Below are 27,722 nucleotides of genomic sequence, written 5' to 3'. Positions count from 1 at the left end.
CTGTGGCTTTCATTTGGTCAGTGTGATGACCTTAAAATGTTCTAGGTATTTCTGCCATGTTCTGTCTCTATACCTAGACATGACCTCAGGTGTACAGTCACATTGGAAATATAAAAAGCCTTGCATCGGAATTGTGAAATTCAATGTGTGTTATATTTAAAATACCACAATAATTGAGTGGCCATTGCTACACTAAATATTATTAGGGGGTTTCTACCCCACCGTAGATCATTTAGTTCCCAAATAAAAGACACAAAACTTTTAGATTTAGAATAAGCCTTAAAGTACTAGAGCTGAGTAGACATCAACCCTCTGTGCTATTTTTTCTGCTTCCCTGTCCATAACCCCGAGGTATGGCTTGCCATGCTCTGCCTGGGCCACTCCTGTTCTGACAGGCTGCCCCTCATGGCAATACACTCACGATCCACCTACCCTATGGGGTGGTGTCTCCTTCCTTCTCCTCCATGTCCTTTCCCTCTCCTTGTGGACCCTGCCTGAGCCCCCAGGCCCAGGGAAACTTTGCTCTGTACCCTTTCTTCTGCCCAGCCCATGTTGTAGGGATTTTATTAACCAATCAGGGATAACTTAGGAGGCAAAAAAAAAAAAAGAAAGAAAGAAAGAAAGAAAAAAAGAAAGAAAGAAAGAAAGAAAGAAAGAAAGAAAGAAAGAAAGAAAGAAAGAAAGAAAAAGAAAGAAAATCTGGTATACATGAGGATCTCCTTGTCTTGGAGCAACCAGACCTTATGGTACAGAATTTACCATTTGAATATACAGCAGCCGCAGACATATTATAGGCCGATCTACTTTGTAGTTGGACTCAAAGCTTGGCTCTCACACCCGTTAGATGTTCAACTGTGGAGAAGTTATTTTACCTTTGTGTGACTCAATTCCCTTATCTGCACAGTGAGGATGATAACGAGTGTTAATTCACAGAGTTGTCTTGGGGACTGACGAGTTAATATATCTAGTATTTAAACATTAAACACCATCTACTTTGCATAATTAATAAAAGTCTGTGGAAAGGGCAAAGTCATAAAGCCAGAAAAACATTTGATTTGGAAACGGGGCCATACAACTACATCTAATAACAAATTGAGAATCAGGGAATGGTGGAAGACTAAGGGCAGAGAATTGGGAAATCAAGGCCAGCCTGGGCTGCATAATAAGATCGTATCTCAAAATATCAAGACAAGTCATGGTCGTAGTAATAATAAATCAAGAAATAGCCATTGTAAAGAATTTACAAAAAGCAAAGCAGTGGAGCAGAGTGGACGCTGTGTGTCAAATCCCTCTGCTGTCCATCTCTGGGACCAAGTATGCATCAGATCAGTGACGGGAATGGGGTGCTGAGAGCCTGGAGCAAAGGGATGCTGGCTGCATGGCCACATTTGAACAGCACTAATGCAGGACTAAATGCTAAGAAAAAAAGCCACATGCAAAACATGTAAATTTTAATGTCCTCCAGAAAGGCAAAACCACAATAATTTACTGATTGTCAAGCTGCTTGTGTCACCAAACTTCTAATATTGGTAAGGACGTGAAAAACTCTTGTGATGCAAACCAGTTGCCAATAAGAAGAACAACCACTGTCCTGATCAAGGTGACCTGGATGCTGTCAAATAGGCCGAGGCAGCCTGGACAGCTATCAGAGTATGTTTAACACACAGATATCTGTCATTTCAAAAGGGGGAAAATGAAGCCACAATTCCCCCCCCCCACTTTTTGCAAAACCAAGAATACTCCAGCATTGAGGATTACAAATAAAAATATGCCAAGAAACTTCATAGAATATGCATTTCTCTTGTGTGTGCTCCTGAGTGTGTGTGTTTTGTTTGTGTTTTGTGTGTGTTTTGTGTGTGTATGTGTGAGTGTGTGTGTATGTGTGAGTGTGTGTGTGAGTGTGTGTGTTTTGTGTGCATGTGTGTGTGTCTGTGTGTATGTATGTGAGTATGTGTGTGAGTGTGTGTGTTTTATGTGCATGTGTGTGTGTGTGTGTGTGTGTGTGTGTGTATGTGTGTCTGTGTGCACAAATGCTTCAATTATCTGCTATGGTGAATACTATCCCCAACTCAATTATGAAGGTTAGTATTAAGCTGTGAGTAGTATGTGGAGAGTGGTCACAAAGAATAATTAGGAGTCCTCTTCTGTTAAGTTGTCTGAGACTTCCAAATGCTGCATGCTGTGAGTGGGCCTCACATCTCAGCACACTAATTCTATTAAGTACAATTCCCGTGTGTTTTTCTTAAACAATTTTCTATGAAAACCTTTAATAATTTTTTCTCCCATTCATTTCTTGTGTCGGGGACAAGGGTCTTTGTTTTGTTTTTTTTCTTTTTTTTTCATTTTTTTTTCTTGCTTATTTTAGGTCCACAGGATTTTCTAGCCTTTGAGGAAGTCCTAGACTTAGGACACTGGATCCATATACTTTAGGGAATTAGTCAGTTCACTGAGCACATTTTTTGTTTGTTTGGTTTCTGTTTTTCTTTTGAGATCTCACTGTGGGAACAGAGGAAGCCCTGAGGAAGTGCAGCCCTGAGTGGATGTGTGCTGTAAACATGATATGACCATGCCATGGACCCAAAGCCATTTATCCATGGGGAAATGGCAAAGGCCCCCATGCCCCTTGAGACTCAGAGACATGACAACGCCTTCTCAGGATGGCATTGATAGTGTGTGCAGAAAAAGTCTACTCTACCTTTCTCCCTGGCCCCATTTGGATATTTACTTCCTGAAGACTGCTCCCTGCAGAGACTGCTCCTACTGAGATTAGCTAAATCTGCCCCTTGTCAGTTACATATGCATAGTCCTCCCCTCCTTGTTTATCTGCATGTAATGCCCACCTCCTTGCTGCCCTGTGCAACAGCCCTGCTTCCTGGCCAGCTCTATACAATAAACATGCTGAGCTTCTGGGATGCTGCAGCCCATGGACCCAGCCTTCCCCATGTATGTATGTCCAATGTCAATCTTCATTTCCTACTCACCCACATCAGGCCCAAGTCCCTGGAGCCACACAAAGGACTTGGCAATCTCAGTCTGCTCCACTTTGAAGGAAGTGCTTTCTAAACTGAAATCTAAAGCACACAGTGGGTTCAGCTCCCTCTCAAGTGTCTTTGGTGAGGGTTGGGGTGGGTGTGAGACCAGGTGCATTATGACTATTGCAGAAGAGTAAGGATTCACAGTTTGCTTTTGGTGAAGGTGAGCTCCCCAAGAGGCTATCATTGCCAACGTTTTCCCAAGTCACTTCTAGGAGGTCAACTGACTCCTAGGTGAGTCTTTGGTTACACTGCTTCAGTTTTCTGTGGCTACAGTGTCCAAATAGCACCCACTGGTCACACATGGCTATTTGAGATGAACTGAACTTAGAACTAAAATCTGCCTCTTTAGTCACAGCAGGCAAACCAGGAGGCAAACAGCCAGCCAGAATCCATAGCCAGAAACACAGCAGATATAGAATATTTCTATCATCTAGAAATTTCTCCTGGACATCAGTGGTCTAGGTTCCTGGTGTCTGGTTTTTCCTTCAGGGAGAATTACTTGCCGTACTAATATCCAACGGTTTATTTTTAAAGCGACTTTAAGAAAATACGACTTACTCATCCCCAAATTAATCCAGTTTAAGTCTACAGTGCAATGGTTCCCCATAAATCTACCCGAGTTCGTTGCTAGACCACAGAACAAAAGAACGAGTGTGTATGCAGTTATGTAAAATGGTATGCAACAGTATTGACCACTGCATAATTATACTGCACTACTTTTGAATTCTTCAAAATTCTGGCCTTTTATTGATAGTTGTACAGAAATACATTATCCTAGAGTTGAGAAAATATACAGTATTTCATCTGGGCTTTTTTTTCATTGAGACTTTAATATTTTTGCATCTTTTGCTAGTATCGTTAAATTCTTTATAAGAGTTTTATTTTTTGGAGTTTTTTTTCTTTTTTTTTTTTTGTTTTTTTGTTTTTTGCCAATCTGGTCAGTATTTGATGCCATTTCAATGTTCTCAGGATTTTGATGAAAATAATACTACAATGATAAAGTGATACTCATTTTCTTGAACCATTTACATATGTATATACACACATATATGGGAACTTATATATACATATTTCTATGCTATACTGTGTAGAATACAATTCTATTATACGTCAACATATACATTTTGCTCAATATGATTTCTGTGAATGTTATCTGTCATGGGGAAATATTAATAGCCTGCATAAACATGGACAATATTTGCAGAATGCACATAAAATTGAAGATGGTATATAAGCAAAAATGTGAAGTATATCACTTACACTTTCATATCGAATGCGCTTTAAAATTTTTAATAGATTAAAAAATTTAAATCATCTTTACCCAGTTTCTTGTTTTTTTTCGAAATGTGTCTCCTGGATGATTTGAATTATATATGCTGCTCAAGATCCTTTTAACAACAGTGACCTAATGCCTTAAATGTGTTTCTGATATTTCCATTCACTTGATCACTGTTCAATAATTGTACCATGTTGATAACTGTACTTTCTTTTTTATCACTTTAAGAATGTAACATTCATGTGTGAGTATACACTTTTGATCCTAACACTTTGAAGGCATAAGCAGGTGGATCTGTTTTTTTGAGGTCAACCTGGTCTATATAGGAAAACCCTATCTTAAAAAAAAATCAATAAATAAATAAGCAAATAAATAAAAAGAATTTAAAACATTTCTAATTAATATGAACACAACCACATCTTTAATAACAATTGATTTTTTATTGCAGATAATTCATATAATCAATTTACAAAATGTTACATAGTGTCATATGGGAATTCAATTTCATTGTAAAATAAACCTGCTTTTCTCTTTTAATTGGTTGCTCTTAGTTAACATTTTTATACGCATATATAATTTATTCTGATTATTCTCTCCCCCACATCGTCTCATCCCCTCCCCTATGACTTCAACATATACAGTCTTCTAAATTTAGGCTTTCCAATGTCTGATTTCTCTTTTAATTATTATACATTACTTTACTTTTCCATCTATAGTTTATGATATCTTAATAAGAAACCCATTCTGTCATTAGCACTCTCTGTGTTTGGTAGGAGACATTCACATTCTTCAGTAGCTTGTCATCAGTGCACGAAATGACATCGACGTCTCTCTCTCTCTGTTTCTGTCTCTCTCTATCTCTGTCTCTCTGTCTCTGTCTCCCTCTCTCTGTCTCTTCTGTCTCTCTGTCTCTCTGTCTCTCTGTCTCTCTCTCCATCCCCTCCACAACTGTTTTGTTTTCTAATATAAGGTCTCACACTTTAGTGTTGAAATCAAGGCAATCCACCTACCTCAGCCTTGTGAGTGTTGGGATTCCAGGCATACAACATCTTGCCCCGTGAATTTTGTGACTCTCGTACATCCCTTTACCATTTCTGAATTATTTTTAATATTGCTGTGACCCTTTTCTAGCTTCTAGATGTAGTTACATTAACTGATTAGAAGGTTTTATTTTTAAAGATTTATTTATTTATGTACATGACCACTCTGTCTGCGAGTGTGCCTGAATGTCAGAAGAGAGCTTCAGACAGAAGAGGGCATTGGATCCCACTACAGATAGTTGTGGGTCACCATGTGGTTGCTGGGAATTGAACTTGGGAGCAATGGAGAAGCAACACTCTTAACCACCAAGCCATCTCTCCAGCCTGATAAAAAAGATTTTAAATTTCATTCTTTTCGTGTTTGTTTGCATCTTTCTTCTTGACAACACTGTGATGGAATGTCAAAATGGTAATTAGTGGCGGTTGGTAGAAGGAGCCATATGTGTGATGCTGCCATATGTGTGAGGGGCTGGCAACAAGGTGCAGACCCAAGACCATGGCCCCCTGCCCTGAGGCTCGCCTGCTGGATGTGGGCTCTCAGCCCCATCAGGATGCCTTCAGGTGAGGACAGCAGGTGGTGGGTTGTGCCCTGCTGAGCCAGCCTAGGAGAGTGGCAACCACAATCGCCATGCCCAAGCCTCCAGCCTGGGGCAGCTGGAAGCTCCAGAGGTGATGGACTCGGGTAGGTCATAGTGGGCCTTTAGGCCGGAAGAAGCCGCCCTGGCCTCCTCCGAGCCCTGAGAGGGGACTGACGGCCTGAGCGGAGCCAGGAGCTCCTCACCACGCGCCTCCCGGTGTCGCGCCTCCCGGTGTTGCCTGCCCCACGGAGTGGGCACACGTGTCCTTCCCACCCCGCCCCACGACCGCGCCCGAGCCCGGCCTCAGGGCACGAGGAGCTCGTGGGTGAGCGCGGGGCCTGAGGGGGCGGGGCGCGCGCGTTATATTTGGCGCCCGCAGCAGCGCGTGTGCCTGGGCGAGTTTTCCTTCCGCAGGTGCCCGCAGCCGGGGCGCCGCCTCCCAAGCTGACTCCTCTCTCTCCCTCTCCAACCCCGGCAGGGCCCAGAGGTTATTCTGCCTGCACGATGTCCTCCTTCCTGGAGGCGAGCTCTTCGCAGGCGCCACGTCGCGAACGAAAAGAGAAAAGAAACAAAAGAAAAGAAAAATCAGAAGAAGCTGACAGAGAAGGGGGCGGTAACGGCGTTGGGGGTCACCTCGGCCACGGGAGGGCGCGCTAAGACAGCGGCGGGGTTTCCAATGGCGACTCCACCCTGCAGTGTCCAGGGAAGAAGCCGAGGCTAGTCCTGCCAGGGGACCTGGAGGCCTGGCGCCCGCGCGGACCCCTAGCCCGACCTCCGGTCTGCTCCCCAGGGAGAGCAAGCAGCAAGCAGGGCGCGCTGCACCTTAAGAGCAGCATCATCAAGGTAGGTAGGAGACCTGCGTCCCTCCTTAGGCTCCTTCTGGCCCCCGTCCCCCGTCCCCCGCCCTGGGAAAGCATTGGCAGAAGGAGGCAATGCAAAGTGAGCCCACTGGGTAGGGGAAGGGAGGGTTCAGGAATGTATGGAGAGCTGAAGCAGGAATTGGAAAGCCTATGGCATTGGGAAAGAGTGGAGAGGTGCTTTGGAGTGTGCATGAGAGCTGTGCTCTGACATCCCCAGAGCAACTTGGGGCTGTCACACCTCTCCAGATGACTTGGAATTAAATGACCTGTACCTGCCAGGGCAGGACAGGATTTTCAGAGGCAGCTTAGCCTGGTGGCACATCCCTGTAATGTTTCCATTGTATGTTAAAGGACGGGGATCATGGGAAAATATTTCCTTAAAACCTCAGGCAATGAATGTATTATTTAATAGATTTCTTCTGATATACTTTGTAATTGTTTGCCCCTTGCAAGAGATTGTATTTGGAGGATGTAAAATACCCTCCTTCAATTACTTGGAAAAAGGGAACATACACAGAGATTTCCTCTTTTTTAGCCTCCAAAGCTCTGAGAGATTACAGTTCTGCATAATTTAATTCTTTCCTACCTGCTATGAGCAGGCCTCCAGATCAGTAAGTTCCTTTGGAATGGTTTTGCTTGTTTTTGTTTATTTTCCATGGTGCTGATTAGAAAGCCATGAATTGTTTTGTGAATTTTAAATTTCAAGAGGTGACACCCAGAGTTGATGGTGGTTTCCTTCACACATTGCAGTGTAGTTGCAGCATAAAAACATACTTCTTGTGACAAGAAGTGGAAAAAGAAAGTTGATGAGCTAAGGAAAGAGGAGCCTTGAGCCAGATCAACCATTTGGCTTCCTCAAATATGGAGCAAGCATGGAATGTGGCTTTTTCAGAATCGAGGGGGTTTTTAGGATTGGGCAGTGAATGCTGTCTGGGGCTAACCCGTCCCTTTTGTGGCTGACAACCCTTAGGAGAAGGTCAGAATGTGCCAACAGCACAGAGTGGGCACTGGTGGTGTTTGAACTCAGAAGTGCTCAGGAACTGTGAAAGTTTCTCTGTTATCACCCTGGAGCCATCTAGTGTAATAGACCACTGTGATGCTGTGTAAGAGGCCATTGTGAGGCTGGAGAGATGGCTCAGTGGGTAAGAGCACCAAGTGTTCTTCCAGAGGTCCTGAGTTCAAATGCCAGCAACCACATGGTGGCTCACAACCATCTGTAATGAGTACTGATGCCCTCTTCTGGTGTGTCTGAAGACAGCTGCATTGTCTGACATATAAATAAATAAATCTTACAAAAGATTGTCATCTACTGCAGTTTAATGTGGACGGCACACAGTTGAAGGGCTTAAAGATCAAGTACATTGCCTGTCTTTAAAGATCAAGTGTATCACCTAACTTTCAAACCAAGAAATGTAGTGTCTTTTTTTGCTGCTTGTGTAGCTTTTAGTGATGTATCTTTTCTCCTAGTATGTCCTTTGTTTCCATAATAGTTGTTTTCAAGTATATATGATTATCGCTCCTATTTGCAGAGCTATTCAATATTTTCATTGGTTAAATATTTGTGGTGAATTTGCATTGTGATATCAGTAAAATGCTATGTGAAAATTTTAGAGAATATACCGGTTTGGAAATTTTAATAACCTTTCCCCTCAAGTGGTGGCCTGTTTTCATATTGAAAAGACTGGAATTCATTACCATCCATAGCAGGATTGATAGGGAAGCAAAATGTACAGTGACAGTTCTGTTCTAAATGACAGTTAAGGGAGCCAAGAAAGAAGTGTGACTTGCTTTTTGTGACTTATAAAATCAAGACTGAGTATCATTACTGTAGAAGCCCATGGAAAAAATGATGAAGTTTTCAGAAATCACCAGTTAAAGAAATGGTGGTTTTGCTTATATTGAATTCTGAGTTTCAAAGTTATGTTTCATTTATCTTTATTCCTTACTGAGGCTTTTTATTAAGTTTTTATTCACCATTACACCCTTAGATGCACAGTGCTAGGATTGTAGTAGGTGCTCAATAAATCACTGACCATTGGGGAGGAGGAATGATAAGAAAGTATGTATTTTCTGTAAGTTCTGTTAGTTTTGGGAACAGGTGGTTTTAGGCTTACCAGTCAAAGTTTGGTATCTTGTCCAATATAAGACAACTTGACAGAACCCCCTTTCTGGCCATTATGTTCAACTTATTTTACTCTTAATCATTCTTGAAAATCATGGAAGTAGTGTGGAAAATTGATTGTACCTGCAGTATAGCAAAAAAGGCCAGTCTAGATAGGTAAGCAGTTATGTTTGTCCATGAGCCGATGTCTTAAAACATCTAGATTTTAGGATTTTAGTGTTGTGTTTTCTAAACATACATCGTACAGCAAACAGATAACATCGTAATAGAATAAAGGAATCTTTTGATTTAGCACCAAATTCCATAAAGCAATGACTACTGCACAGCTCTCTTGGCCATATGAATAGCAGAAATTATATTTCACTTTTTTAAAGAAATAACGAAAGTACTAAAGGTTGAAAAAAGCCCATTGGAAAAGGTCCCTGTGGTGTTTCTCTTTGGTTTCTTGTCCTCTTTCTAGAGGACAACTTTAAGAAGTCAGGGCAGTCAGGTGGTCAGTGTGGTCAGGCAGTCATGAGCAGATGGTTAAGCGATGTGCTAGGGCCCCATAGGCCAGTGAGCCTGACTGAAGAGCAGAGGCTAGCCAGTGAGCCAGTCTGAAGAACAGAGGCTAGCCAGTGAGCCTGACTGAAGAGCAGAGGCTAGCCAGTGAGCCAGTCTGAAGAACAGAGGCTAGCCAGTGAGCCAGTCTGAAGAGCAGAGGCTAGCCAGTGAGCCCAGCTGAAGAGCAGAGGCTAGCCAGTGAGCCTGACTGAAGAGCAGAGGCTAGCCAGTGAGCCTGACTGAAGAGCAGAGGCTAGCCAGTAAGCCTGACTGAAGAGCAGAGGCTAGCCACTGAGCCTGACTGAAGAGCAGAGGCTAGCCAGTGAGCCTGAATGAAGAGCAGAGGCTAGCCAGTGAGCCTGAATGAAGAGCAGAGGCTAGCCACTGAGCCTGACTGAAGAGCAGAGGCTAGCCACTGAGCCAGGCTGAAGGCTGAAGAGCAGTGATTTTTAACCTTTATTTCTAAGTTCTTCAGTTTTCCTAAAAGACAAAAGTTTGCCTCCATAAAGTATGGCTTAAAAAGTTCTCCTTGCTCTCTTCTTCTTATCTCCTTTCCTCTTGCTCTTATGACACAATAATTTCCTTACTCTCAATGCCTTACTCTCAATGCTATGCCTTTACTTCTAAGTTCTTCTTGAGTTCTGTTCTCTTCAGCTCAGTTCTGTCTTAAAAGCTTCTCTCTCTTTGTCCTCAGCATTTGTATATCTTTCTGAACACAGCATCACATGGTGAAAAGTTCACCACAAGTTTGCACAGGAATTCAAATCATAAGTTGGATAATCAGTTTATGACAGAGAATGTTTACATGCATATTCATGAAGAGTAATCATCAGGATAAACCGTCACCATCTGTCACTGGCTCTGCACGTTCATGAAGAGTTAAAAGCTGTAATTTTTATGAGAAAAGAATAAGTGAAATTGCCTATAGGCAAATCCAGTCAATTATGTTAAGTCCTTGTACCTATAGTAAATCATTAGTTCTCTTTTTATGAACTTTGGTTAATTGGTTTATACCCTCTTAGGATGGGCTATAATTTGTAGATGCCTGCTTGGTATTGCAGAAGCGATTCACTCATGACACTTTAAGAATGGCAGGGTTCTCAATGCAATTTTGATTACCAGAGAAACATAATACCAGTCCTATTTTAAAAACTTAAAATACTAATCTAATTTTAGGAATTCTTATAGAACCATCATTAAGAATTAAGAAATCATCTATTTGTCTGTACATCATCACGCCAAGACAATACATCTTCATTGCTCTGTGGTGATCTGCTCAAAAGAGTGGGGTAAAGAGCTTGACAAATACAGAGGCAGATGCTTGCAGCCAACCATTTTTTTGGCTGAGAGCAGGGTCCCCAATGGAGGAGTAAGAGAAAGGATTGAGGGAGCTGAAGAGGTGTACAGCCCCATAAGAACAACAATAAGAAACACCCAGAGCTCCCAGGACTGAAACCACCATCCAATGTGTACACATGGACAGACAGACCCATGGCTACAGCTGCATATGTAGAAGAGGATGGCCTTCTTGGGCACAAATGGGAGGAGAAGCCCTTGGTCTTGTCAAGGCTTGATGCCCCAGTGTAGGGGAAATCAGAACAGGGAGGCAGGTAGGCCTGAGTGGTTGGGTGGGTGGTAACACCCTCATAGTAGAAGGGGGAGGAGGCATTAATAAGGGGTTTTGTGGATGGGAAACCAGGAAAAGGGATAACATTTGAAATGTAACAAAAGCCCTCTCTGGGGAAGGGACAGCGGATAAGCTGCTCTGAGCCCCTACTTCCCTGCTGCCTCCCTTTGATCCAGACAGTGGTGCATGGTGTCAGCCTGGGACTCTCCATGGGCTGCTCCTGGCACTGGACTTGGCGTTCAGGGCCAAGAGCATGATGAGCAAGGAGCACATGGTTTGTCCGGATTCAGAGCTGGGCCAGTGGCCACCAGATGACAAGCACAGCATCATGTACGATCATGAGGTCTTCCTGGGCAAGGAGGACTCCAAGACCTTTGATAGCTAAGCCTGGACGAGAGCAGGAGAGGCTGGGGAAAATTGTTGACCCAATTGACAGTGATGGAGGTGGCCTTGTTACTACTGAAGACCTGAAAGTTTGGATCAAACAGGTACAAAAAAGATACATCTACCATAATGTGGCTAAACCCTGGAAGGATTATGATAGGGACATAGTTGTAAAATCTCCTGGGAAAAATACAAGCAGGCCACATATGGCTACTCCCTGGGACACCTTGTTGATTTCCAAGACGGCTGTGATGATCACAACTTTAAAAAGATGCCTCCACGAGATGAGAGGAGGTTTAAGGCCTTGAAGGTGACCTGACAGCTACTCAGGACTGGTTCATTGCTTTTCTGCACTAAGAGGATTTAGAACATATGAAGGAGATTGTAGTTCTGGAAACCCTGGAGGATATCGACAAGAACGGGGATGGTTTTGTGGACCAGGATGAGTACATTGTGGACATCTTTTTCTCACGAGGACAATTGCCCTGAGACAGACTGGGTTTTGTCTGGGGAGCAGTTCAATGATTTCCCAGATCTGAACAAGGATGGGAAGCTGGACTAGGATGAGATTCACCATTGGATCCTTCCTCAGGACTATGACCATGCAAAGGCTGAAGCCCGGCATCTGGTGTATGAGTCAGACAAAAACAAGCATGAGTTGCTGTCCATGGAGTAGATTCTAGACAACTGGACCATGTTTGTGGGAAGCCAAGCCACTGACATGGAAGATCTTACCAAAAATCATGATGAATTTTGAAAGACAGTCATCCTCATGTGGCCAATGGTCACAGGCTTCCTGCGGATGTTCTGGGTTATTGCTGTATTTGTCAAGTATATAGCAGTTGTGTCCCTAAACAATGAGAAACCTTTCTAAAAAAATCATAAATTGCACCAAACAATAATAGTAGGAGATTTAAACACCCTACTTTCATCAATGGACAGATCAGGGAAACAGAAATTAGACAGAGACATAGAAAGACTAACAGAAGTTATGAAACAAATGAATTTAACATATATTTATAGAACATTCCACCCTAAAACCAAAGGATATACCTTCTTCTCTGCATCTCATGGTACCTTCTCCAAAATTGACCATATTATCGGTCACAAAAGAAGCCTCAACATGTACAGGAAGATAGAAATAATCCCATGCATCCTTTCAAAAAACCACGGACTAAGGCTGCTGATCAATAACAACAAATAGGACAGAAAGCCCACATATACGTGGAAGTTGAAGTCAATGACAACTTGGTCATTGGAGACATAAGAAAGAAATTAAAGATTTCTAAGAATTTAATGAAAATGAAGATACAACATACCCAAACTTATGGGACACAATAAAAGCAGCGCTAAGAGGAAAACTCATAGCTCTGAGTGCCTGCAAAAAGAAACAGGAGAGAGCATATCTCAGCAGCTTGACAGCACACCTCAAAGCTCTAGAAAACAATTAAATAAACCCTAGAGGAGTAGAAGGCAGGAAATAATCAAACTCAGGGCTGAAATCAAACAAGAAGAAACAAAACCGAGGATCAAAAGAATCAGCAAACCCAGGAACTGGTTCTTTGAGAAAATCAACAAGATAAATAAACACTTAGCCATACTAACCAGAGGTCACAGAGAATATATCCAAATTAATAAAATCAGAAATAAAAGGGAGACATAACAACAAATTCTGAAGAAATTAAAAAGATCATCAGATCCTACTACAAAAACATATATTCAACAAAACTGGAAAATGTGGAGGAAATGGACAATTTTCTATACAGATACCAGGTACCACAGTGAAATCAGGAACAAATGAACCATCTAAACAACCCCATAACTCATAAAGAAATAGAAACTGTTATTAAACATCTCCCATCCAAAAGGAGCCCAGAACCAGATGGATTTAGTGCAGAATTCTATCAGAACTTCATAGAAGACTTCATACCAATACTGCCCAAATTATTCCGCAAAATAGAAACAGACAGAGCACTACCAAATTCCTTCTATAAAGCCACAATTACTCTTATACCTAAACAACACAAAGATACAACAAAGATAGAGCAATTCTGACCAATTTGATTTATGAATATTGATGAAAAAAATGCTCAATAAAATTCTTGCAAACTGAGTCCAAGAACACATCCAAAAAATCATCCATCATGATCAAGTTGGCCTCATGGCAAGGATGCAGGGATGGTTTAATATACAGAAATCCATCAACAAAATTCACCATATAAACAAACTCAAAGGAAAAAAACCCACATGATCATTTCATTAGATGCTGAGAAATCATTTGACAAAATTCAGTAACCTTTCATTAATAAAGTCCTGGAAAGATCAGGAATTCAAGGCCCATATCTAAATATAGGAAAATGCAAAATACATCCAACCAGTAGCTAATATCAAACTAAACTGAGAAAATTGAAGGAATCCCACTAAAATCAGGGACTAGACAAGGCTGCCCACTCTCCTTACTTTTTTCAATATGGTACTTAAAGTCCTAGCCATAGCAATCAAACAATGAAAGTAGGTCAAAGGGATAAAAATTAGAAGGGATGAAGTCAAAATAGTAATATTTGAAGATGATATGATAGTCTACTTAAGCAACACCAAAATTCCACCAGAGAATTACTTAACCTGATCAACAATTTCAGCAAACTGTCCGGGTATAAAATTAACTCAAACAATTCAGTAGCCTTCCTCTACTCAAAGGGTAAACAGGCTGAGAGAAATGACACCCTTCACAACATTCCCAAATAATATAAAATAACTTGCTGTTACTTGAACCAAGCAAGTAAAAAATCTGTATGACAAGAACTTCAAATCTCTGAAGAAATTGAAGAAGATCTCAGAAGATGGAAAGATCTCCCATGCTCATAGATTGGCAGGATGAATATGGTAAAAAATGACCATTTTGCAAAAAGCAATCTACACATTCAATGCCATCACCAACAATATTCCTACTCAATTCTTTATAAAGGTAGAAAGTGCAATTTGCTGTCATTTGGTATAACATAAAACCCAGGATAGCAAAACTCTACTCAACAATAAAAGACCTTCTGGGGGAATCACCATCTCTGACCTCAAGCAGTATTACAGAGCAATAGTTTGTATGGTATTGGCATACAGACAGGCAGATCAGTGGAACATAATTGAAGACACAGAATTGAACACACACCCCTATGGTCATTTGATCTTTGACAAAGGAGGTAAAACATCCAATGGAAGAAAGATAGCAGTTTTAACAAATGGTGCTGGATCAATTGGAGGTCAGCATGTAGAAGAATGCAAGTTGACCCATTCTTATTGCCCTGTACAAAGCTTAAGTCCAAGTGGATCAAGGACCTCCACATCAAACCAGATACACTGAAAGTAATAGATAAAAAGTAGGGAAGAGTCTCGAAGACATGAGCACTAAGGAGATATGGAGGCCAAATCTAAAGCAGAGACTGAAGGAAAAGCCATTCAGAGTCTGCCCCACATGTGGCCCATATATATACAGCCACCAAAACTAGGTAAGATTGATAAAGCTAAAAAGTGCTTACTGAAAGGGACTGGATATGCATCTCCCCTGAGAGACACATCCAGGGCATGTCAAATAAAGAGGTCAGTGCTTGCAGTAAACTACTGAACTGAGAACAGGACCCCCTTTATGGGAATTAGAGGAAGGATTCAAAGAGCTGAAGGGCTTGCAACCCCATAAGAACAGCAATGCCAACCAAATAAACCACTAGCAAAAGACTATACATGGACTGACCCAGGGGTCCAACTGCATATGTAGGAGAGAATAGACTTGTTGGGGCACCTGTGGAAGGGGAAGCCCTTGTTCTTAACAAGGTTGGACCCTCAGTGCAGGGGAATGTCCGGGAAGGGTTTCAAGGGGCGTGGATTGGGGGACCATACATATGGAGAAGAGTCCCGGGAGGGGGGCTTATGGACCAAAAACTGGGAAAGGGAATAAGGTTTGAAATGTAAATAAAAAGTATATATCTATTAAAAACCAAAATTTTAAAAAATGATAATAATAGTAAGAAATAATCAAGAAAAAAAGAAAATGTGAATAAGAAAGAAATTTTAGGACTTGGAAAAAGATGAATGCCAGGTATTTGAAAAACTGTATGACCATGGTAAACACTTTAATATATGTGAGAAATTTTTTACATGTTACTGAATTGCATCTTTTTTTTAAATAGTGAATGGAAATACAGTCCCTTCCTGTGTGTGAGGCTAGGTATCCAGATGTAGTGGAATTCATTATTTGTTGAGTCCTGAACCTTTGAGCCTGCTTCTAACACAGCTTATGCCAAGGAAACTAGGCGAAGGTGATATCTAAGCCATTGACCAAACTATCTGGACTAACAATCACAGGTGAAATTCCACCTTGTAAATGGGACGAGCAGAATAAAAGATACCTTTAAGGATTTAAAAAAATGAAATGTACCCAAAAAATCCAATAAAAAAGTTTCAAATAAAAATAACTTAGGAAATTCAAAATACTGCGGTGCCATTCCACAATCATGATGTGTTTCTTCTGTGATAGCTTACAGGTTAATTTACTTCTCTATGACTGTTTTCTTATTTGAAAGTAAGTAATGGCATCATCTGTGGAGTGGATGGGGAGAACAAAAGCTTTGCCTAACTTGAATAATCGATCCCTCCTGAGCATGTGCTTAACATTCTAAGCACAGGGAAATTTCCTGAGGGGTTTAAAGAACAAAATCTAAACATAAAACAGGAACAACAACGATGTAAAAACATTCTGCATGCTCGGTATGAAGACATGTTACAACTTTAATCAGCTTTGTAGGTATTTCTAATAAACATCCCAAGAAACAAAAATCCCATCACAGTCCTAGCAGTTGCATCCAACAAAGAGAGAGCTGTGAGGTAGTGCCTGCTGCTTCTTTCCCCAGATACCCCTGGGCCTCAGGCCTGCATCCAGTGACCTGGACCTAAGAGCAGCCAGGTTGAAATTCCTGCTGCCATGGCAGGATTCTGCAGGAACATTTCCCTTTGACAACAAGGAACCTGTGTGGAGGAGACCTCTTGGTGAGTCCTCATGGACTCTGCATTTCCTATTCTACAGGGAGAAGCCCTGCCAGGTCTTTGGCAAGGCCAGCCAGTTGTTTGGGTAAGTCTCTGGTCCTGTGGCAGAGGGCGAGGTATGGCAGAAAGAATGGCAGCTCCACTGAGAGCAAAGGTTAACCCTTCTAGGCCTGTGAACTCCTAATTAATTTATCTTTTCACCTGATGTCTTATTCACATTTTCTTACTATCATACAACTGTGATCTTGATGAGCAGCTGGGCTCTTGTTTTCTTAATCAGTTCTTTGTTGTCACAGTCGTTTTTAACTTACTCCAACCCATGAGACTTATTCACACCTTCTGTATGCAGTAGGACCCTTGGTGGGCCTGTCATCTCAAAAATAGAAGGTTCAGTAATCCAAAAGATTGGACTCCAATTTACCTCAGGCCAGGAAAGAAGTCAGCCAACATTAGTAAAATAGCAAGGGAAGAATTACATAGGAAAAACAAGTGCCTTAATTAGAAGAAAAGATCCTCAACTTCTAAGGGGTGCACATGTGCACCCCTCTCTTCTGAGCTTTGTAAAGTGATGTTGTATAACTCTAGATGGTAGTAAAAGGCAGAGCTCTTCCCAGAAAGGTCAAACATGATTTTCACTCTTACATCTGTGAGGTGGGGTGGCATTATAGCACACATTCAGGTAGAATTATAACACCTATGATAAGAAGACAGAATCCATATATCACAATGCCAAATGGACTCCCTCCTCAACTTATGGATCCATTAAGATTGAGGTTCAACCTGAACTGAGGCCATTCCACTCCCTTCCCATCCTCCTGATTCTTATGTTTAGTAGGAGTAAAGGATCATGGTGCAGCCCCCAATATTCTCATGACAAGACTTGCCTATTCAGGACGAATGATATTGGAGAAGTGATGGCTATATAGTTACAATGTAGTAACACAAGCTCCAAGTTGACATTTGCTCACTGACGTCCAATTTAATTGTCTTGTTATATTTGAGAAAGGGAGGATGCCCTACTTAATATATAAAAGGGAAAGAAATTTATTATTTTATATATGCCCTGTAGTTGGTCTCTATGTTCCCAAGAAAAAGGAGTTTTTATTGCAAAAAAAAATAGGATTATAGACCACTGATTTTGTGAAATACATGGATATGTAATTGGAAACAATGTCAGCTGTCAAGGACTGCACACTAATCAACTATTTCTCGGTTTTATACACTCAGAGGTATAGAAGAAACATATTGGCCTCCACAAAAGGGAAAAGCTTAAGAATCGAAATGTATGTCACATGCATTGTCTCGGCTAGTAGATTTACTTTTAAGAAAAAACTGCCCCCTCCTTGGCCCCTAGAGATTTGGGTGCTAAGAAAAATCTGTTCTCCAATTCAGGGTTGTAAGCAACTCTCCCCAGCAAAAGCATTGTTGACTTCTAATGAAGCAGAGAGACATATCTAGCTTTGAAATAGATGTTGCCAAATGGTATTCCCAGTGACACATGGGAGACTGGAGGAAAGGGTCCCCACATAAATTCATCAGTGTGGGGAAAGCTGGTTAGTAGGTAGGCCATAGAACTTTCCAGTGACATCACCAGTAAGCCGTTCACTGGACACTCTATTGTATCTAAGAGATCCCTAGAATCTTCAGTGATGTCACCAGTGTTGTGGTGACACCAACCGCCTTTGGGATATTACTTCAGTTCCCTTTGGGTTCACAAGCAGGCATGTTTCGCCAGCTGCTCAGGCTATTTCGGAAGGAAAGGGGAGATCAAGGAGAGACCACACCAGGTCAGAGGGAAGCTGACCCCCTCTCTAGTGAAACAGGAAGGAGGAAATCATTCTGCGGAAGGCTTGGTGAGTCCTGGGCAGAGTTGGGGAACATCCTCAAGGAGGTAGGTTTGAGATGTGCCTTCTAAGACTAGGCCTTACAAGCAGGAGCCTTGGGATTTCTCAAAGGGAAACCAAGAGTCAGGAGTTCCAAACTTTAATTTGAGAGAAAGCCAGAAAGTGGTAAGCCTTCAGTGTCTTTTCTTGAAGCTTTTTAAATGTGAGTGTCAATGAATGGCAGGAGGAGGCACTGTGAGATTAACAATGTGACCATCCATGGTTGGGAGTTGAAGCACTTCATCCTCTAGATTACTGTAGGTTACATAAGTCTCTGATGGCGAGAACAAGGAAGGATGCACCCCTAGTCATGAATTGAGTTCTCAGACACTTTGGGCTGCAACACAGATGATTAGAGCTTGATGGTGCTAAGCATTATGAACTCCAGGATTAACTGCACCACATCTGATATGAGAGAACAATGTCCCAGATGTTTATGTATCAGTCAGGTTATACTGTTCAGGGTGAGGGGTCCTGTAATAGTGAGTGTGGCACTTGTATGGCATTAGAGGTTGGGAAGAGGGACATAGCTTAAAAATCCACCTTTAAGAAAGCTTTTCTGCTCTTCCAGGGATTCACCCAGTCTCTACTATTTCCCCTTCCTCAACCTCCTTTTGGGATTCAGAATGATCTTTTCTGCCTGTGGGCCATCAAATATGCAAATTCACTTGGGTTTATCTATCTACAGGTTTTGGTAGGAAGGCATCATCCCAAAGTGTCATCAGCAAGCAAGAGGAGCTTCTAAAGGAACTGGAGGAACTCAAATTTGAAATCCAGAAGTGTCAATTCGAGAGGGATGAACTTTACCAAATCCTGGACCTTTATATCTATGATGATTGGGACCACAGGTAGTCATTATGCCCAGTAACCTGTTCACATTCTTGTGCTCTCTTTCTGCTAACCCGATATTTCCTCATAGCACGAGAGAGTTTCACCTCTCATCCTGGATTTTAAGGAGCCTTGGCAGACATTACCTTTGAGATAAGCTAGGTGCTGTGTGTTTAGGGCCAGCCTTTTTGTACTTGACTCTGAGCTCCTTGGATTAGCGTTGGTTCTGTCAGCAGCTGGAAGGACCTGGTCACACTTGATGCAACTGTGTGTGTGAATGAAATGCCTGCACGTCATCACTCTTTCCTCTGAATTTGTTCATTATACACTGATTCTATGGCACCTCCATGGATGTAGTTGGCATTCTAAATGTGTTTGGATATGGGTTGGTATGTATATATGTGGAAGTATATGTGGTGTTTACTCAGGATCAGGACGTCTGGGACCTTTGATGGGGTCTGAGGATTTGGTTGATCAACAGATTGCAGGTCATGATAGTGATGAGTACGTGGAGGCCCACACTGATCAACAGAGCACTTTGCTCCTTCTGTATACCTTGGTGGCACACAGGACTCTCCTGAGGGGAGGAGGTGCTATAAATCCTCTTCCCTGTCAAACTTAGTTATGCCCTCTGGCAATTCATGTAACGATAGAAACCAAGGATTGAGTATACCTGCTTTCAAAACAAGAGAAATGTCATCACAGCTTTCTCTTGGGCCCAAAGCTGTGGCACAGACTGGAGGAATCTTCTTCCTGAACTAGTCAATTCCATCATGCTCACCTGGCCAGCTCTTGAAGGTCAGGTCCCTCCAACTGGTACCGTGGCTCAGTTCTCCTGTGCCCAGGATAATAAACTTAATCAGTACAACTACTTCAAAGGAGCAAGTATGTGCTATATAGTGGGTTTAAGTAATTGAGAGAACAGTCTGATTTCACCTAATTTTTTTTACCTGCTTTGATCGTTAGTTTTTTATTTTTTTAACTATCCAGTGATGGTCTACTGTGACCTAGAAAGGGTCACTGTGGGAATAAATTCTTGACAGTTGTTATTCCAAACAGGCAGGTCTCAGGCTCTGCCCACTCCTATATAATAAGTCTTTGCAGAACCATATCTCCCCAGGCTTCTAAGGAGTCCTTATTTCAAAACAAAATTAGCTTATTTACATGGAAATATTTTCTGTGGATTGAGTCTCACTGTTGGGTTTTGGTCTGGTTTTTGAATTTGCCAATTTCTTCCCTTCTACCATTCCTTGAATTTGAACTTTTTTATTATATATTTTTTATTTACATTTCTCCTAATTCTGAAATCGTGAGTTCAAAACATTTGTTCCTTTGGCCATGACCTAACCCAGGCTGGATGTCGAATTGCCAGTACTTCAATCCGAACATGAGATGAGAATGATGGCTATGCAAATGATGACCAACTCAATAAGTGATGCCATGGAGAGGTACAAGGAGCTCATACAAGTGAACAGTTCCTACCGGTGAGTCGCTGACAGAGATGAGAACCCAGCACTAGGCAGGGAATACTTCTGTCCTGTATGACTTTGAACAAAAGTCAGGGCTCTGGCTCCATGGTGTCTGACTCTTAACAAGAAGCCTGCCTCCTGGCAAGGGTCTTAGATTTGTAGCTCTTGAACTCAGTTGTCCTACATGTGAAGGGTGTAGAAGACCCTCAAATTGTTATTTTCCCCATTAAGGATCCTCTAGATAGAAAAGGTTTGCACCATGATGGGAATATCAATCAACTCTGAATCTCTAGGACTCTGACAGGAGATTTAAAGATCTGTGATCCATGAGAAACACATGGAAAGACTATATAGCTATTGGGTCTTCTATCCTCCCTCAGAGGGGATTTGACCTCTACTTGCAGATGGTTTCAGCATACTATGGACATATGAGCTCCCTTATGGACCGTTTCTTCTACCTTGATTTATATAAACCGTCTTAATGTCAGGATTTTCAGAAGTACTTTCATTCACAGGGAATGTGTCCTCTGGATTTGACCTCCTCTAATTGGTGCTAACTTGTATAGTGTGGCTCTAGTCTGGGGATTTCTGGGGATGAGGACCCTTAAAGGGATGATTGTACTTGCAAGAGTGTCAGGCAAATAGAAGCTGGCAGGCATTTACCATTTTTTGTTTGTGGTTCAGCGTGAAGCACTCCCAGCTCCTGCGTGAACAAGCTCAATTGAAGAACAATATACAGATTTTGCTGAATGAGAAGAGAAAACTGCTGGTGGAGCAGACTGAACTGCCAGCATCCTCTGTGGAGGCAAAGAGGCTCTGTGAAGAGGCCAGAATGAACATCTGTGACCCCAGTGCCAAGCAACAGCAGGTAGGGTTAGGACTCAGGGTCAGGCTGTCCTCATGTCTTACCATAAACATAGATAACCAATGTAACTGTTTATTGACGGATCTATGTCCTGACCTAGGTCTCATCCAAGTGTTCATTTATGTGATGGTTTACAAGGCTTTCTGTGGAGATAGCCCCTCTTCAAGAAACTGCGTGTTTGGAAAGCAAATGCTCCTGCTCTTCGAGAATCTGCAGTTTATTAAGGGAGATAGGTTGATCACACAGCACAGCACTACATGCCATATGTGTGGAGGGTGCTATGTGGGTGCCCCTCTTTAGACTAGAGCAGGGCTTTGAGGGATGAAGCAAAAGCCCAGAGCCCATTTTCTTTGCAGGGGTCCTGTGAGATTCCAGGAACTAAATAGTTTAGAAGGAGGAGAGCCTGGTGGAAATGCCAAAGAAATGGTTCTCATTGTCATCTTTTGGTGGATTTGTTCTTTCTTTACCATTTTCCCTGTATATCAAGACCATCTGTTCATGCTTCCTAAATCATGGTACCTGACAGAGAAAGAGTAGCAGCATGTCAGTCCTGTTTTGTTCGAGTGTTGCTGGAGAGTTCATATCTTGACGTTATACTCTGTAGATGCTTGGAAAAGCAGGGATGTGGAAAGGTGTTCTCAAAACCTGACAATTGGCATGAGAGATTTGAGACTTCAAGAACAGAGTTATCTACCCCCATTCTCATCAAGAAGAGTGCTATCTAGGCCTTTTTGTTCCTCTCGGGAAAAATGGCTGAGTAGTGATTCTCTCTTAAAATACCTGCTTTGAATAGTCTATATTATGTTGTTCCTCCAGTATGATGGGATCTTCATTGTTTTCTGCCGACTTGCGATTTTTGGGGTGTGTGTGTGTGTGTGTGTGTGTGTGTGTGTGTGTGTGTGTGTGTGTCTGTTTGTGCTTGTTTGTGTGTGTGTCTGTATGGGTGTGTGATAGAGTATGTGTGTGTGAGTGGGTGTATGTGTGTGTGAGTGTGTGTATGTGTGTATGTGTGTACCAGCTGTGGCTCAGCATGTTTATGCTCATGTTGTGGGTTTAATTCTGGATGATTTTCCAAGTGTTTCTAGTGTGGGTTCTTTTGTGTGTGTCTGTGTGTGTGTGTGTGTGTGTGTGTGTGTGTGTGTGTGTGTATGTATGTGTGTGTGTGTGTGTGTGTGTGTTTCCCTGTGCATAATTGCACAGGTGAGTCTCTATTGCCCTGTTTCATGAGAAAAAGAATCTAAGAGTTCACTTTGCCTCCATGAATATCAAATATAGCACCCCAATCACTTGGAATCTCCACCTAGCTCTGTACAGCAAAAGAACCCAAAACACGTGTAAAGTTAGATTTTCAAGTGATTAGGGAAAAATGACTGGTCTGCATCAAAATCCTTTGGAGCACATCAAAGGAATGGAGTACATGGAGGTAAGGGGGGCTGCTATATAAAATCCATTGATTTATGATCCTTCTCTGTCCTTTGTGAATGGTGAAAGCCCACTGGAAGGTTGTGTCACACACTGTGTCTTCTCCAAGGTTGCTTTCCACATTGCCTGCTACCATTTCTTTCCAGCTACCTTGTCCATGACAGGATATGTATAATCCACAGGATTTCTTTGTATTTTGTACTTCTTTCTTCCTGTTAACTCTCTGATAAGATCTGAGAACATTTTCTCTTCAGTCGTCTCACAAATTGCATTACAATAAGCATAGTCTTACAGGGGTGCTGTTATGTATCTCCATCACAATAAACTTTACTGTTCCTTGTGTATGCTGTGAGGATTTGCTGTGAGCACATTCTCAGTGATTACAGGAGCTGTTCAGTGAGAATGGATTTGAAGTGAGATGGCTTCTCTGTGTATTTGCAGATTCAGTGGTTACAAATTGAACCTACGCAGGTTCCTTCAGTGCTAACATAATCAGAACTTTCACCACATTTCTGGACATGTTCTCCAGAAGGAATCCACATGGTATTCTAGGTTGCTCATACCATTCTTGAACTCAGATTCAGACCCAGCTACAGTGTTATTATTCAACATAATAAACCTGGACCAGTGACAAAATATGCTCATTTTTCTCTTAACCCCAGTACAGTGCATATTCCACAGTTCAAATTCTAGCAGTTTGAAAAGCTGAGATATAAATCCAAGCCCAGGTACTCTATGACACTTGGGGATGCAGGGACTGACCTCAGCTGACAGGTCATGCTGGATTATCCAACTGAACAGAGCTGATGTAAGAGGGAGAGCTGAATTGACAACCACTCACTAAACCTTTATTCCCTTGCTCTGCTAGGTCTGAAGTTCTCCAGCAGAAACTCGAACATGACACAGACCAGGACAAGATCTCTCTTGGAGAGAAGATCTACAGGAGGAGAACTAAGTGTGCACAGCAAATACACCACTATTGTATCTCATCTGTAATGTCCATAGCAATTGTGGACTGCATTTTCCTCCTTTAGTTTAACTTCTTTGGATTGAATAGGCCTTACTTTCACCTCAGCTCTCTCCAGCAAGTGTATACTTTTGGAGGAACTCAGAGAAGTGTTGATGCACATCAATCAAGAGCTGCTGGTCATCCAGAAAGACTGTGCACGTGTAAATTTGTACTTGTCCTGATGGGTCATCCAGAAGAGTTTCATGGAGATCAGTTCACAACATTGGACAGACAATGAAACAAAGTCTGTAATATCATTTATACTCAGTATTGGTAGGCTTTTTCCTTAATACCCCCACTCCAACAAAACAGACCTACTTCCACTTCTCTTGAAAATATTATTACCATCAGTAACTGCTTGTCTACTATGTCTCCAAGGCAAGCCACAGGCTATAAGCCAATTCTGCAAAAGGAGCAGCAAAAGAATGCTTAGCGAAATTCCTCTATTTAACATTTGCTTGAGTTTTGATTATTTTGGTTATTTGGTTTTCCTTCTATTCATTTGAAGATTTGTTATTTATGTGTTGTTGTTGTTTTGTTCATTTTGTTTTCTATTTTGATAAGGATATAGACTGTATATATTGACTACCTGCATCTGGTTACTATCAAGTAAATTGGATGTATTCTGGTAAATAAAGGAGTAATCTCAAACTCTTCACTGTTAAGAACCTTCTTTATTGATCACTAATGTCAACATCTGAAGTCCCACAGCTATCAGGGAGGGATCGATCTCTGCATTCTCATGGGCACTGTGCATCCGTCTTACTGAGATTCAAAGGCAATTATACAGTCACTGTTCACTGTGTTTCCAACTCTGTGAATTTCCAGTTCATCATGCATATCGTACCCACTGTGTATGCTTGCTGTCAAATATATAGTTACCTCTAAGTTATACTCTGTGGATGAGCATGTTGAACAAATTAATGGGATAAACATTAATTTTTCTGTAATATCTCCTAGGACATATAAACATGGTATGAGGGATTTTAAAGCAGTCGGAAATCCTGCACCCAAATCCCGGGGCAGAGGGTGTTGAACACCCAGGAATGCAGATAATCCTGAGACCACAGGAAAGAAAGCCACTTCTGACCAGCTCTTCCCATATCTCTGGCCCCATATTAATCTGCATGATGCCTCTGGAAACAGGAATAGAGGAGCAGTCAGCGGCAGGAACCTGCTTGGTTCAGCCTGGGCCCAGAATCTACCTGGGCCCCAAGCATATTTGACGAAAACTAGAGGCATACAATTCTCTGTTTCCTGATTGTGGCTTTTTTTATTTGAAGCTCTAAACACCATTTTGTTGTTGTTGAATTTTAATTGGATATTTTTCATTTCGAAGTCAAATGTTATTCCTTCCTTGTTTTCCAGAAATAAGTCTGAATACCATCGACCTCCCCCTCTTCTATAAAGGTGTTCCCTTCACCATCCATCCACTTTCCCAGCCTAGGCAGGACCAAGGGCTGCTCATTCCATTTGTGCCCAAGAAGACCATCCTCTGATACACATGCAGATGGAGCCATGGCACAGTCCCTGTATAGTGATTGGGTAGTGGTTTAGTCTCTGGGAACTCTGCTTGGCAGGCATGGTTGTCCTTATGGGGTTGCAAGTCCCTTCAGCTCTTTCAATCTTTCTGTAATTCCTCCAACTGAGGTCCAGTTCTCAGTTCAATGGTTTGCTGCTAGCATTTGCCACTGTATTTGACATGATCTGGCTGTGCCTCTCAGGAGACATCTATATCCAGTTCCTGTCAACCTGCACCTCTTAGCTTCATCCACCTTATCTAGTTTGAAGGCTGTATGTGTATAGGCCACTCGTGGGGTAGATTCTGAATGGCCATTCCTCCAGGCTCTGTTCTAAACTTTGCCTCCCTACCCCATCAATAGCGATTCTTCTTCTCCTTTAAAGGAAGGAGTGAAGAATCAGCATTTTGGTCATCCTTCCTGAATTTCATTTGGTCTGTGAATCTTGGGGAATTCGAGCATTTGGGTTAATATCCACTTATCAATGAGTGCATACCATGTGTGTGTTTCTGTGATTGGGTTAACTCACTCCGGATGATATGTTTTAGTTCATTCTATTTGCCTATGAAATTCATGAAGTCATTGTTTTTGATACCTCTGTAGTACTCCATTGTGTAGATGTACCACACTTTCTGTTTCCATTCCTCTGTTGAAGGGCATCTGGGATCTTTTCATTTTATGACTATTATTAATAAGGCTGCTATGAACATAGTGGAGGGTGTGCGTTCTTGTATGTTGGAGCATCTTTTGGGTATATGTGCAAGAGAGGTATAGCTGGGCCTCAGCTAGTGCAATGTCTAATTTTCTGAAGAACCTCCAGAATGGTTGTACCAGTCTGCAATCTCACCAACAATGGAGGAGTGTTCTTCCTTCTCAAATCCCTGCAAGTATCTTCTGTCACCTGAGTGTTTTATCTTAGCCATTCAGACTGGTGTGAGGAGGAATTTCAGGGTTTCTTTGATTTCCATTTCCCTTATAACTAAAGATGTTAAACATTTCTTTTGTTGCTTCTCAGCGACTCCATATTCCTCAGCTGTGAATTCTTTGTTCAGCTCTGAACCACAATTTTTAATAGGGTTATTAGTCTCCCTACAGTCCAACTGTCCAACTTCATGAGTTCTTTCTAAATTTTGGATATTAACCCTCGATCAGTTGTAGGATTGGTAAAGGTCTTTTCTCAATCTGTTGGTTTGTGTTTTGTCCTAACCACAGTGTCCTTTGCCTTACAGAAGCTTTGTACCTTTATGAGGTCCCATTTGACTACTCTTGATCGTAGAGCATAAGCCATTCATGTTTTGCTCAGGAAATTTTTCCAGTGTCCTTGTGTTCAAGATGCTTCCCCACTTTTGCTTCTATAGATTGAGTGTATCTGGTTTGATGTAGAGGTCCTTGATCCACCTGGACTTAAGCTTTGTCCAGGGCAATAAGAAGGGGATGATTTGGACTCTTCCATATGCTGACCTCCAGTGGAACCAGCACCATTTGCTGAAAATGCTATCTTTTTTCTACTGGATGCTTTTGTCTCCTTTGTCGAAAACCAAGTGACCATAGGTGTGCTGGTTCATTTCTGTGTCTGCAGTTCTATTCTACTGGTCTATCTTCCTGTCTCTATACCAATACCATACAGTTTTTATCACTAATGCTCTGTAAACTGCTTGAGTTCATGGATGGTGATTCCCAGGGAAGTCTTCTATTGTTGAGGATAGTTTTAGCTATCCTGCCTTACTTGTTATTCCAAATGAATTTGCAAATTATTTCTTCTAACCCTATGAACAATTTATTTGGCATTTTGATGGGGGTTGCTTTCAATCTGTAGGTCACTTTTGGAAAAATGGCCATTTTTACTATCTTCATCCTGTCAAGCCATGGGCATGGGAGATCTTTCCATCTTCTGAGACCTTCAATTTCTTTCTTCAGATACTGGAAGTTCTTGTCACACAGATCTTTCACTTGCTTCATAAAAGTCACACTGAGGTATTTTTATATAATTTGAGACTATTATGGAAGGTGTCATTTCCCTAATTTCTTTCTCAGCTTGTTTATCTTTTGTGTAGAGGAAGTCTACTGATTTGTTTGAGTTAATTTTATACCCAGCCACTTTGCTGAAGTTGTTTATCAGACTTAGGAGTTCTCTGGTGTAACTTTTGGGGTGTCTCATGTATACTATCCTATCCTCTGCAATAGTTATATTTTGACTTCTTCCTTTCCAATCTGTATCCCTTTGACCTCC

The 27,722-nt window shown here is 41.7% G+C and overlaps 1 protein-coding gene across 1 annotated transcript; it reads left to right on the top strand.

Annotated features, from left to right (window-relative positions):
- Positions 1 to 6,221: 6,221 nt before the first annotated feature.
- On the top strand, positions 6,222 to 24,623 carry Girdinl2 (girders of actin filaments like 2). The gene is made up of 6 exons (XM_063268054.1): positions 6,222 to 6,772; positions 16,364 to 18,349; positions 19,068 to 19,227; positions 20,560 to 20,691; positions 21,361 to 21,544; positions 23,832 to 24,623. Exons 2-6 carry the CDS (start codon positions 18,220 to 18,222, stop codon positions 23,835 to 23,837), a joined length of 612 nt encoding a protein of 203 aa, XP_063124124.1. The 5' UTR covers positions 6,222 to 6,772; positions 16,364 to 18,219; the 3' UTR covers positions 23,838 to 24,623.
- The last annotated feature ends 3,099 nt before the right edge of the window (positions 24,624 to 27,722 follow it).

The sequence above is a fragment of the Rattus norvegicus genome, chromosome 9 (genome assembly GCF_036323735.1).
Source record: "Rattus norvegicus strain BN/NHsdMcwi chromosome 9, GRCr8, whole genome shotgun sequence".
Classification (NCBI taxonomy): domain Eukaryota; kingdom Metazoa; phylum Chordata; class Mammalia; order Rodentia; family Muridae; genus Rattus; species Rattus norvegicus.
Note: the sequence above shows the minus strand (reverse complement) of the source record. Positions and strands in the feature narration are given on the sequence as shown.

Excerpts from the sequence above, each read along its gene's own strand:
- Girdinl2 (XM_063268054.1), top strand. The coding sequence starts at position 18,220 with ATGTTTCGCCAGCTGCTCAGGCTATTTCGGAAGGAAAGGGGAGATCAA. Across the intron at positions 19,228-20,559 it reads TATGATGATTGGGACCACAG|GCTGGATGTCGAATTGCCAG; the intron begins GTAGTCATTATG and ends GACCTAACCCAG. Across the intron at positions 20,692-21,360 it reads CAAGTGAACAGTTCCTACCG|CGTGAAGCACTCCCAGCTCC; the intron begins GTGAGTCGCTGA and ends TTTGTGGTTCAG.